This window comes from Saccopteryx bilineata, chromosome 1, assembly GCF_036850765.1.
Source record: "Saccopteryx bilineata isolate mSacBil1 chromosome 1, mSacBil1_pri_phased_curated, whole genome shotgun sequence".
Classification (NCBI taxonomy): Eukaryota; Metazoa; Chordata; class Mammalia; order Chiroptera; family Emballonuridae; genus Saccopteryx; species Saccopteryx bilineata.
In genome coordinates, this window is record NC_089490.1 from 6686437 (window position 1) to 6697727 (window position 11291).

Sequence of the window (11291 nt, forward strand, 5' to 3'; positions counted from 1 at the left end):
GCGGGGAGTAGGTCTCTTGGGGTTTGGTAAAATGTGCCTCCTGCCCCACCCTCCTGCCATCCTGTTTTCTCTCTTCCTTCTCTTTCTCCTTCTCCTACCATTTCGCTTCCTACCACGGACTCTGTCCAGCACAGTGTTCTGTGTCTCCATGAGCCAGGCCCTGCTGGTGGGACTTGGGTCCCCTGTGAATTTATGAGCCTCGTCAGGAGGCCTGGGGTCTTCACCTTGTTTGACCCATGGACCCTTCTGGCAGTTGGGAGAGGTCTACTGATTCCTCCCCAGAATTATGTTTTAAAATCCATTTAAAGTTGTATGTGTATGTTTATTGATAGATATGATATAGTTGACCAAGACATTAAAAAATTATGCTATATTAACATACTTTTTTTTAAGTGAGAGGCGGGGAGATAGTGAGACTGACTCCTGCATGCACCCCAGCCAGGATCCATCTGGAAACCTCTATCTGGGCTGATGCTGGAATCAACTGAGCTATTTTTAGGGCCTGAGGCTGCTGCACTCAGACCCACTGAGCTACCCTCAGTGCCAGGGCTGATGCTTGAACCAATTGAGCCACTGGCTGCAGGAGGGTAAGGGGGAGAGGAAGGGGCAGAGAAGCAGATGGTTGCTTCTCTTGTGTGCCCTGACTAGGAATCGAACCCAGGATGTCCATACACCAGGCCCATGTTCTATCCATTGAGGCAACTGACCAGGGCCAACATACTTTTACATATATTTAATGACAACATCTAGCAGCAGATATAATAAGCACTGACATTTTCAGACAGCATGATAGTGTTATCTGAGATTTCTGTGACTGGTGAAGCATGGAAATAGCTTTGCTATTAGTAGTGACAGTCACACGCACTGCTGGTACTGCTGGGGGTTTGATCATGCACTTGGAGGAAACACCAAATATCCATTACAGGTTAATAAAAATAGAGGTGTGTTTTTTTCTGGCCATAATCCAGGACCTGCCCTTCTACCCCCCCCCCCCAAGGGTCTGTAAGTCCCAGATGGAGAATCCCTGGATTAGGCTGATTAAGAGTGCAAATCAGGCCCTGGCCGGTTGGCTCAGCGGTAGAGCATCGGCCTGGCGTGTGGGGGACCCGGGTTCGATTCCCGGCCAGGGCACATAGGAGAAGCGCCCATTTGCTTCTCCACCCCCCCCCTTCCTCTCTGTCTCTCTCTTCCCCTCCCGCAGCCAAGGCTCCATTGGAGCAAAGATGGCCCGGGCGCTGGGGATGGCTCCTTGGCCTCTGCCCCAGGCGCTAGAGTGGCTCTGGTCACGGCAGAGCGATGCCCCCTGGTGGGCATGCCGGGTGGATCCCGGTCGGGCGCATGCGGGAGTCTGTCTGACTGTCTCTCCCCGTTTCCAGCTTCAGAAAAAAACAAAACAAAAAAAAAAGAGTGCAAATCAGCCCTGGCCGGATTGCTTGGTTGTTCGGAGCATCATCCCCAAGCATGGAGGCTGCTGGTTCGATTCCCTGGTCAGAGCACATACAGAAGCAGCTTGATGTTCCTGTCTCTCTCCCTGCTCTCAAAAAAAGAAAAAAGAAAAAAAAGCAAATCACCTAGTGAGTATCTTGCCAGGAGCCAGAAACAACAGCCTAAATTATCTCAGAGGCTTGGAAGGATAATCTACAACCACCAAGAGAGTGTTTAACAAAGAGTTCAAATTTGATTGAAAAGGAGAAAAAAAATCAGTTGCAAGTATTAAAAAAGATCCATCATGATGATAGTTTTTGTGTAATAAGGACCCAGGGGTCATGGGTGATGATACTCACAAAATGAGTCAACTGGATAATGAGGCTAACAATACAGATAATTTTTTGTTGTATTTTTCTGAAATGAGAAGCAGGGACACAGAGAGACAGACTCCCGCGTGTGCCCGACCGGGATCCACCCGGCATGCCCACCAGGGGGCGATGCTCTGCCCACCAGGGGGCTATGCTCTGCTGCAACCAGAGCCATTCTAGCACCTGAGGTGGAGGCCATGGAGCCATCCTCAGCGCCCGGGGGAAACTTTGCTCCAATGGAGCCTTGGCTGCAGGAGGGGAAGAGAGAGACAGAGAGGAAGGAGAGGGGGAAGGGTGGAGAAGCAGATGGGCGCTTCTCCTGTGTGCCCTGACTGGGAAATGCAAATAATTTAATATTAGGTTGAATTCATAGGCCCTTGGGGTCCAGGACACAAAATTTTTTAAATTGATTGATTCTAGCAAGAGAGGAATGGGGAGAGAGGGAGACAGAAACCTCAATCTGTTCCTGTATGTGCCCTGACCCAGGATCAAACCAGCAACCTCTGCACTCTGGGACGACTCTCTAACTAACCAAGCTATCCGGCCCGGGCCAGGACACAGATCTTAAGAGTACTACTGAAACCTACATAGGTCAGATTCCTGTGAACCACAATTTAAGTCAGGCACTGACAGGTCAAGTGTTTAGAAGCCAGAGCCCAGTATGGTGAGAGCCATGCAGAGCTGAGACCTCTCAAGCCTCTGAGCTCAGAACTCTGAAGCTCTAGACCAGAGTTTTTTTTTTTTTTTAAGCAAGAGAGAGAGGGGAAGGGAGGAAAGGAAAGAGATGAGAAGCATCAGTTCTTCGTTGGGGCACCTTAGTTATTCATGGATTGCTTTCTCATGTGTGCCTCACCTGGGGGGCTACAGCAGAGTGAATGACCCCCTTGCTCAAGCCAGTGACCTTAGGCTCAAGCCAGCGACCTTGGGCTTCAGGCCAGCGACCTTTGGGCTCAAGCCAGCGATCATGTGACCGTGTGCTCAAGCTGGCAACTCCATGCTCACGCACCGGCGACCTTGGAGTTTCAAACCTGGGTCCTCAGCGTCCCAGGGTGATGTTCTATCCACTGTACCACTGCCTGGGAGACCAGAGATTTTCAACCTTTCTCATCTCATGGCACACATAAATTACTAAATTCTGTGCACATTAAAATTTTTTCTTTTTGCTGACTGAACAAAAAGATAGGTACAATATTTTGCAAAGAACTCTTATATTATTAACTTTTTTAAAAATTGAACTTATGAGGTGTCACTGGTTAATAAAATTATATAGGTTTCAGGTGTACAATTTTATAATACATCATCTGAACACTGTAGTGTATGTTCACCATTCTGAGTCACCATTTATCCTCCATACCCTCTTTTGCCTCCCCTCACCCCCCAAAGACCTCTTACTGGTTGATTTTAGAGAGAGAGAAAGGGAGAGGGAGAAAAAAACACTGATTTGTTCCACTTACTTATTCATCGATTGATTGATTCTTCTTATTTGTGCCCTGATTGGGGATCGAACGATACTTGAACCAACTGAGCTATCTATTTGGCCAGGGAAAGGCATAATTTAAAAAATTTTTATTTATTTATTTATTCATTTTAGAGAAGAGAGAGAGAGAAAGAAAGGGGGGAGGAGCAGGAAGCATCAACTCCCATATATGCCTTGACCGGCAGGCCCAGGGTTTCGAACCAGCAACCTCAGCATTTCCAGGTCGACGCTTTATCCACTGTGCCACCACAGGTCAGGTGAAAGGTATAATTTTGATTCATTCACACTGGATGGCTATTGTGTTGATATTTTTATTTGACACTCTAAGGGAAAAGAGGTCAGTGCCCTTGACTAAATAGACAGGTAGTGCGTGTTTTGAAAATTCTTGGGGGACACCAGTTAGAAGTCACTGCTCTACTATTTAAGTTGAGAGATTTTTTTTCACTTGGTTATAAGTCATTTGTATTTCTTCTGTTTATTGCCTGTTATCTCTTGTCAGCTTTCTATTGTGTTCTTTCTCTTATTGCTTTATAAGAGCTCTTTCTTTGTACTTTGTCCATTTCACCAAGTACTTCTTCCCAGATTGTAATTTGCCTTTTAAATGCACTTAAAGAGTTGCCATAGGCCTTGGCCGGTTGGCTCAGCGGTAGAGCGTCGGCCTGACATGCGGGGGACCCGGGTTCGATTCCCGGCCAGGGCACATAGGAGAAGCGCCCGTTTGCTTCTCCACCCCCACCCCCTCCTTCCTCTCTGTCTCTCTCTTCCCCTCCCGCAGCCAAGGCTCCATTGGAGCAAAGATGGCCCGGGCGCTGGGGATGGCTCCTTGGCCTCTGCCCCAGGCGCTGGAGTGGCTCCGGTCGCGGCGGAGCGACGCCCCGGAGGGGCAGAGCATCGCCCCCTGGTGGGCAGAGCGTCGCCCCTGGTGGGCGTGCTGGGTGGATCCCAGTCGGGCGCATGTGGGAGTCTGTCTGACTGTCTCTCCCCGTTTCCAGCTTCAGAAAAAAAAAAGAAAAAAAAGAGTTGCCATAAAGAAGCTTTTTCAGTTTTGTGGCCTTCTTTGAGGATTTTAAACATTAATTGCTAAAGAAACGAAACACAAACAACCATGACAAAGTATTATTACACAGGGATTCCCTGGTCCCGGCCAACGCCCTTCAAATCCCCACTTTCTCATTTCCTAAGCTGTCTGATCGATCGTGGCAAATGTGATCTTCCTGGACTCCGGTCTCCCAATCTGCGAAATGGGAATAAAAAACCCAGCCTTATAGGAACTTAGGGAAGCCGGCTCCTCCCCCCCCCCCCACAGTAGGTTTACGTGAATCCAATCAGAACGAACAATTGTGTTAAACAGTGTATTTACTAGGGGCTTCTAACTAAACAGGGGGCGGAAAGCATGGTGGACATGGCATTTAAGATCTATTCTTTAGCCTGACCTGTGGTGGCCCAGTGGATAAAGTGTCGACCTGGAACCCTGAGGTTGCCAGTTCAAAAAAACCCTGGGCTTGCCTGGTCAAGGCACATATGGGAGTTGATGCTTCCTGCTCCTCCCCTTCTCGCTCTCTCTCTCTCACTCACTCTCTCTTCTCTCTAAAATAAAAATTAAAAAACCTAAAAATAAGTTTATATTGGCCCTGGCCGGTTGGCTCAGTGGTAGAGTGTTGGCCTGGCGTGCAGAAGTCCCGGGTTCGATTCCCAGCCAGGGCACACAGGAGAAGCGTCCATCTGCTTCTCCACCCCTCCCCCTCTCCTTCCTCTCTGTCTCTCTCTTCCTCTCCCGCAGCCAAGGCTCCATTGGAGCAAAGATGGCCCGGGCACTGAGGATGGCTCTGTGGCCTCTGCCCCAGGCGCTAGAATGGCTCTGGTCGCAACATGGCGACGCCCAGGATTGGCAGAGCATCGCCCCCTGGTGGGCAGAGCGTCACCCCCTGGTGGGCGTGCCGGGTGGATCCCAGTCGGGAGCATGCGGGAGTCTGTCTGTCACTCCCCGTTTCCAGCTTCAGAAAAATACAAAAAAAAAAAAAAAAAAAAAAAAAGGTCTATTCTTTAACGTGCCCAGTAAGGCTCATGGGATCGTGTTGACAACTCCTAACTCCCGAAAAACGCTCTGGAGAGCGCAGTATTCCAATTTCACCAGCAGCAACTGAGCTCAAACCTAAGTGCCTCACCACCGAAGTGTCTGCGCGCCTCCGCCAGGAAGCCCTCGGGGCGCTTCTCATCCCGGGTCTGGCCTGCCACACCAGAGCGTTCAATAAACCGTTGACGACTTGGGTGGAGAGCGATGCGGAACCAAGTGGCTTGGCCTCCGTTGTCCTGGCCGCTCTCCATGAAAGGTCCTCCTCTTTCCTTCGCCGCGGTGCCTTTTGGGAGTTGTAGTTCGACACTCTCCAGCCTGCTTGGCGGGTGGGCAGGGACAAAACTCCACATCCCAGGATGCCCCGCGCCGGGCGTGCAGCCCTTATTCTTATCCTCCTTACCTTTTGCACTCTTTCTCTTCTCTTCTGAAGTCTCCACTGGGGACTCCTGTCTGTGAAGTTCTTTGTCGCTCTCCCTGTCTCTCTCTCCCCTTATTTAAAATAAACACGTCTTTTCCTCCATTGCCGGGAGCCAATGCAAGACTTTGACTCCGATTAAGCGACGGCTTGGGACTCGGGGTGCACGAGGGGGGATCGACCCAGAGCGGTGAGGGGCCGGGCCAGGGGGTGGCGGAGCGGAGGAGCGCTGAGTGGGAGGGAGGAGTGGGGGGGGGAGGAGAGAAGTTAGGAAGAACGGGGTGAAGGGGTAGTTTTGGAGGGAGAGAGAGGGAATAGGTGGTATTAGATTTGGGAGCCACGGAGGGGAGAGGTGGTTTTTTTTTTGGGGGGGGGGTGCCCAGCCAGAGAAATGGGGCCGAGAAATAGATGGGAAGGTGTGACAGGTTTGGAGCTAATGGGCTGCTCTGACCATAGGAGAGGTGGCAGGGAGAGAGGGTTGGACTCAAACACGTCTGTCTGTCACCGCTTAGTAAAGATGAGACAGAAATCTTTGAAATACAAAATCACTTTTTCGCACCCAGGTACAATGAATACCTGGGTACTTGGAAATGGAGAGAAGACGAGTTGAGGGCAGAAGTGGGGTGAAGGAGGCAGGAAAGGAGGAAGTCAGGTTTGGAAGAAACAAGAGATGAGTGACATGGGAAGGGAAACATTAGAAAAGATGGGTCACGCACGGTGGAGGGGCGGGCGGGGCTGTGGATCCGGGGATGGGAGTGAGAAAGGTGAGGGATGACACCGGCCAGCTGAGCGCTGTGGGGGTGCACTGCTAACGCTGTGTCTCTCAGGTGATGGAGAGCACCCCCTTGAGGGGTGGACTGAACCGGGCGCACCTACAATGCAGGAATCTGCAGGAGTTCCTTGGCGGCCTGAGCCCCGGGGTATTGGACCGGCTGTACGGGCACCCTGCCACCTGTCTGGCTGTCTTTAGGTGAGGATGCCCTTCACGGCAGGGACCATGGTGGGGAAATGTCACGGGGCCCGCAGACAGGGGGCAGTGGGGGGGTGGCTGTCAAGGGATCATGGGTAGAAACTTAGTCCTAAGGGATTTGGAAATGAAAGGTGTGTCAGGTCAAAACCGATGGTGCTTGTGGAGACAGGAAGGCTGGTAAAGGTGCGGGGAGGGAGAGGACCTGTTTGAGAGGCTGCAGGGCAGAGATGCAGACCCAAGAAGGCAGCTGCTGATACAGCGCTGACCTTTGACCTCTGCCCCCTCTCCCGCCCCCGCAGGGAGCTCCCGTCTTTGGCTAAGAACTGGGTGATGCGGATGCTCTTTCTGGAGCAGCCCTTACCGCAGGCCGCCGTGGCCCTGTGGGTGAAGAAGGAATTCAGCAAGTGAGTCTGTGCGTTCGTTCGTTCTCAGCCAGATGCAAACGGCCCGGCAGCCGGATTTCCCCACACGGCTGTTCCTTGGGACGTGATTAGGAAACGTTCGTGGGTACACCGTGGAACTTGTAATTAAGTAGGTTTGGGAAGGTCTGCATGCTGTCTTCTCCCTTTTGGAGAGCCGTGATGTCTGTCACAAAGCTCTGGTGAGCACCGCAGGCAGACAAGGCGTGTGCCTGAAGAAGTCACTGGTTCCACTCTGTGAAACACCGACCCGGGGAGCACCCACCCGTCCAGAGAAGGCGGAAGTGGCGGCCTTTATGGGCCTCCCCCATTGTGTGCTGCAGACGCCCTCACCTCTCCGCTCTGTTTCAGGGCTCAGGAAGAAAGCACCGGGCTGCTGAGCGGCCTCCGCATCTGGCACACCCAGCTGCTCCCGGGGGGTCTCCAGGGCCTCATCCTCAACCCCGTCTTCCGCCAGAACCTCCGCATTGCCCTCCTGGGTGGGTATGTCACTTCCTCTCTTCCTAAGCTGGCTCCGGGGAGCTAAACTTCTGGAGGGGGCAGCGCCTGAGGGGCCTCTCTGGAGCCTCTGGACCCCACCAGTGGGAATAAGTGGGACCAGGTGTAGCTGCACGGCGTAGGCGCAGAAAAGGCCTCCCACTCGTTCATGGCCCATGGGGAGGAGGGTGGAAAGGGGGCAGAGGTCGGGCAGGGAACACCGACAGGGCTCCTGACTCTTGGTCCATCCTGGCGTAGGGGCAAGGCCTGGTCTGATGACACAAGTCAGCTGGGACCAGACAAGCATGCCCGGGATGTCCCCTCCCTTGATAAGTATGCCGAGGAGCGATGGGAGGTGAGGACTTGGGGCCGTGTGTGTGTGTGTGTGTGTGTGTGTGTGTCTGCTTGTGCCCTGCTTCCCACGGGCCCTACAGGTGCCCCCTGTCCTCCTGCTTTCCTCAGGTGGTCCTGCACTTCATGGTGGGCTCCCCCAGTGCCGCCGTCAGCCAGGACTTGGCTCAGCTCCTCAGCCAGGCTGGGCTCATGAAGAGGTGAGGGGGCCCGGGGTCCAACAGCGCCCGCTTCGCCATCCCCTTGGGTCCCTGCTAACCTGAGTGTCCGGTGGGTCAGGCGTGGGGGTGGGGGTAGACGGAAAAGGAGACTCGAGTGCAGTATGAGCAGAGAGACGAGGCAGGAGACGTGAGCGGCCCCGTGGGGATGGTGGCCTCTGTCTGCAGCCGCCTCCCGTTGTCCTCTCTGTCCCCAGCGCCGAGCCGGGAGAACCGCCCTGCATCACCTCTGCCGGCTTCCAGTTCCTGCTGCTGGACACCCCCGCCCAGCTCTGGTACTTCATGCTGCAGTACCTGCAGACGGCTCAGGTGCGGGGCCGGGGGCGGCTCTTCTCGGGGCCTTGCGGAGGCCGCTGCCCACCAGTCTGTCCCCTGACACCCCCTCCTCCGTTTTCTCCCGCCCGCCCCTCCCTCCTTAGAGCCGGGGCATGGACCTCGTGGAGATCCTCTCCTTCCTCTTCCAGCTCAGCTTCTCCACGCTGGGCAAGGTGAGCGGGGGCGGAGCGTGGGCTTGTGTGGGCACGGAAGCGGGTGAGACGGGAAGGGGAAGTGCGGCCCACGGGGCAACAGGGTGGAAGGTAGAATGAAGGGAGCAGGGCCGGAGAGGGGAAGAGGGGGAGCGAGCGAGCGGATGGGTCCAGAGCCGGCGAAGGGGGTGCTCTGGAGCCCAGCTGGCCGCCTCTCTTCCCCAGGATTACTCTGTGGAAGGTATGAGCGATTCTCTGTTGAACTTCCTGCAGCACCTGCGTGAGTTTGGGCTTGTTTTCCAGAGGAAGGTAGGAAGACCCAAATTCATGGCTTCCAGGGGAGGAGCAGGGTGGGGGGTTGTCTTGCCTTTGGGGTTTCCGGAGGAAGCCTGCGCCAGGACTGAGCACTTGCGTCCTGTCCCGTGGGGAGAGAAGGCTCTGCGCACTGGGAGGGAGCTGGGGTCTCGGGAAGGAAGATGTGGGGCGGTGACCCCCGAGAGAGCCCCTCTGCCTCTCCCTTCTGCCCTTTCTAGAGGAAGTCTCGGCGCTACTACCCCACCCGGCTGGCCATCAACCTGTCCTCGGGGGTTTCTGGGGCTGGGGGCACCGCGCATCAGCCGGGCTTCATCGTTGTGGAAACCAACTACCGCCTGTACGCCTACACCGGTGAGGTGACAGGGTCGCCGGCAGGGGCGTGGCGTGGGGGAAGGAAGCAGGAAGGAACACCATCTCTTCCCGGCTTTACCGGGCACTTTACAGAGTTCTCCGACATTTCCCACTGCACGTGAGGGCGGGGCCCAGGGAGTCCGCCTGGGGCGCCCCTCACCCTCTCTCCCTGGCCCCGTCAGAGTCGGAGCTGCAGATCGCCCTCATCGCCCTCTTCTCTGAGATGCTGTATCGCTTCCCCAACATGGTGGTGGCTCAGGTCACCCGGGACAGTGTGCAGCAGGCCATTGCCAGTGGCATCACAGCCCAGCAGGTAGCCCCCCGGGCGGGGGCGGGGGCGGCGAGAGGAGAGGCTGCACCTGGGCGGTGGGGTACAGGGCGGCCCCCTTGCGGAAGGCCGGCACCTGCTCCGTTACAGTCGGTGGCGGCGAGCTGTCTCTGAGCACAGAGCAGGCACACGAGAAGTCAGGGCTCCAGGAGAGGGAATAGGCGGACCCTGGAGGGAAAGACCTGGAGGGAGGGGAGCTCTGGACCTGCGTCTGGGCCCCACCACTTCCGGGCTGGCTGCTTTGTTTGTAGGACCCTCAGTTTCCTAATCTGGACAATGGAAATGATGTTTCATCTCATTGAGTTGTGGGGAGGATTCATTGCGAGGGTAGTGCTGGAACACTGAGCTCAGAGCCTGCCACACACGCAGCGCGGCTCAGAGCCTGCCACACACGCAGCGCGGCTATTTCAAAGACAAGGAAAACGAGACTACGCAGAGGGCAGATGTGTCAGAGAAGGAACAGCAGATATGACCAGTGGGAACAGCAACTCGCGGGGGACAGCCGCTGAATGGGGCTGAAGATGGGCATGTGACCTTGGGTCTTTAAAGAGGAAGTCAGTGTCCCATTGACATTAGGTGATGGTCCAGGTAGGTTTCCTGCCTTCTCATTCGAGCCCTTGATCTCGTTCTTCTCTGTTTTTCTAGATCATCCATTTCCTAAGGACGAGGGCCCACCCAGTGATGCTGAAGCAGGTACAGACAGGCTCCCAGCTGCCGGAGGCTGACAGCCCCTGGCCGCTGGTGGCGAAGTGATGGAGGCTCTGGGGAATGAATGGAAGGCTGTGTGGTCTGGGGGTGTTCCTGACCCTCAGCCGTCCCCGCCCCCGCAGACGCCGGTGCTGCCGCCCACCATCACGGACCAGATTCGGCTGTGGGAGCTGGAGAGGGACCGACTCCGGTTCACCGAGGGTGAGTGGCTCTGGTCTTTGATGTTTGGTCACTGGCCATGGGAAAGAATTCAGACTTGAGGAGCTGAAAAAAATACTATTGATGCATTTTTATTTTTTTGTCTGGCTGACTCGATAGTGTGGGGTGAGTCGGTTGTAGTAAATAAAATGCCTCCTATTGATGCAATTTGGATTTAGTTAGAAGAGAGAAATTGGGAGGGATCATCCACAGTAATCTCGCTCGTTTTGGGGAGCATTACCGGCTTTTCTTACCTATTCTATTGCCTCCTCCCCAATATGATTGGATGAGCCCTGGAAAGGGGGCAGAGGATTGGGTTTAAGTCGTGGGGGGTGGTCTGCCGCGGAGGGATCCCGGTCTCACCTCCTCTCCCGGGCCCTAGGCGTCCTGTACAACCAGTTCCTGTCGCAAGTGGACTTTGAGCTGCTGCTGGCCCACGCGCGGGAGCTGGGCGTGCTGGTGTTCGAGAACGCGGCCAAGCGGCTCATGGTGGTGACCCCCGCCGGCCACGGCGACGTCAAGCGCTTCTGGAAGCGGCAGAAGCACAGCTCCTGAGCGTGCGCAGTGGGGCCGGACGGGGCGCGGCCCCGGGACTCGGGGGGCGGGTTATTTACACGTGGGGACTAGGCTTGTTTAATACACTGTTTAATAAAGTTGTGATGAAAATGAGTCACGCCTCCCTCTGAGCCCGCGGCGCTCACGGCGCCCGCGGCCATTGGGCCGAGAG

The 11291-nt window shown here is 55.0% G+C and overlaps 1 protein-coding gene and 1 non-coding gene across 3 annotated transcripts; both read left to right on the top strand.

The window, feature by feature from the left end:
* The first annotated feature begins 3897 nt into the window (after window positions 1–3897).
* On the top strand, window positions 3898–3973 carry TRNAV-GAC (transfer RNA valine (anticodon GAC)). Its single transcript has one exon. It is a non-coding gene; the product is annotated as a tRNA-Val (tRNA).
* A 1758-nt stretch (window positions 3974–5731) lies between these two features.
* Window positions 5732–11233, top strand: GTF2H4 (general transcription factor IIH subunit 4). Of its 2 annotated transcripts, none has more exons than XM_066254247.1 (14): window positions 5732–5952; window positions 6590–6732; window positions 7032–7136; window positions 7503–7634; window positions 7887–7983; window positions 8091–8179; window positions 8395–8506; window positions 8617–8685; window positions 8890–8973; window positions 9198–9330; window positions 9513–9643; window positions 10304–10351; window positions 10489–10567; window positions 10947–11233. In XM_066254247.1, exons 2-14 carry the CDS (start codon window positions 6593–6595, stop codon window positions 11117–11119), a joined length of 1392 nt encoding a protein of 463 aa, XP_066110344.1. In that variant the 5' UTR covers window positions 5732–5952; window positions 6590–6592; the 3' UTR covers window positions 11120–11233. The 2 variants fall into 2 exon arrangements, with proteins under 2 accessions (XP_066110344.1, XP_066110351.1); XM_066254254.1 differs by having other exon boundaries at window positions 5732–5900.
* Window positions 11234–11291: the final 58 nt, after the last annotated feature.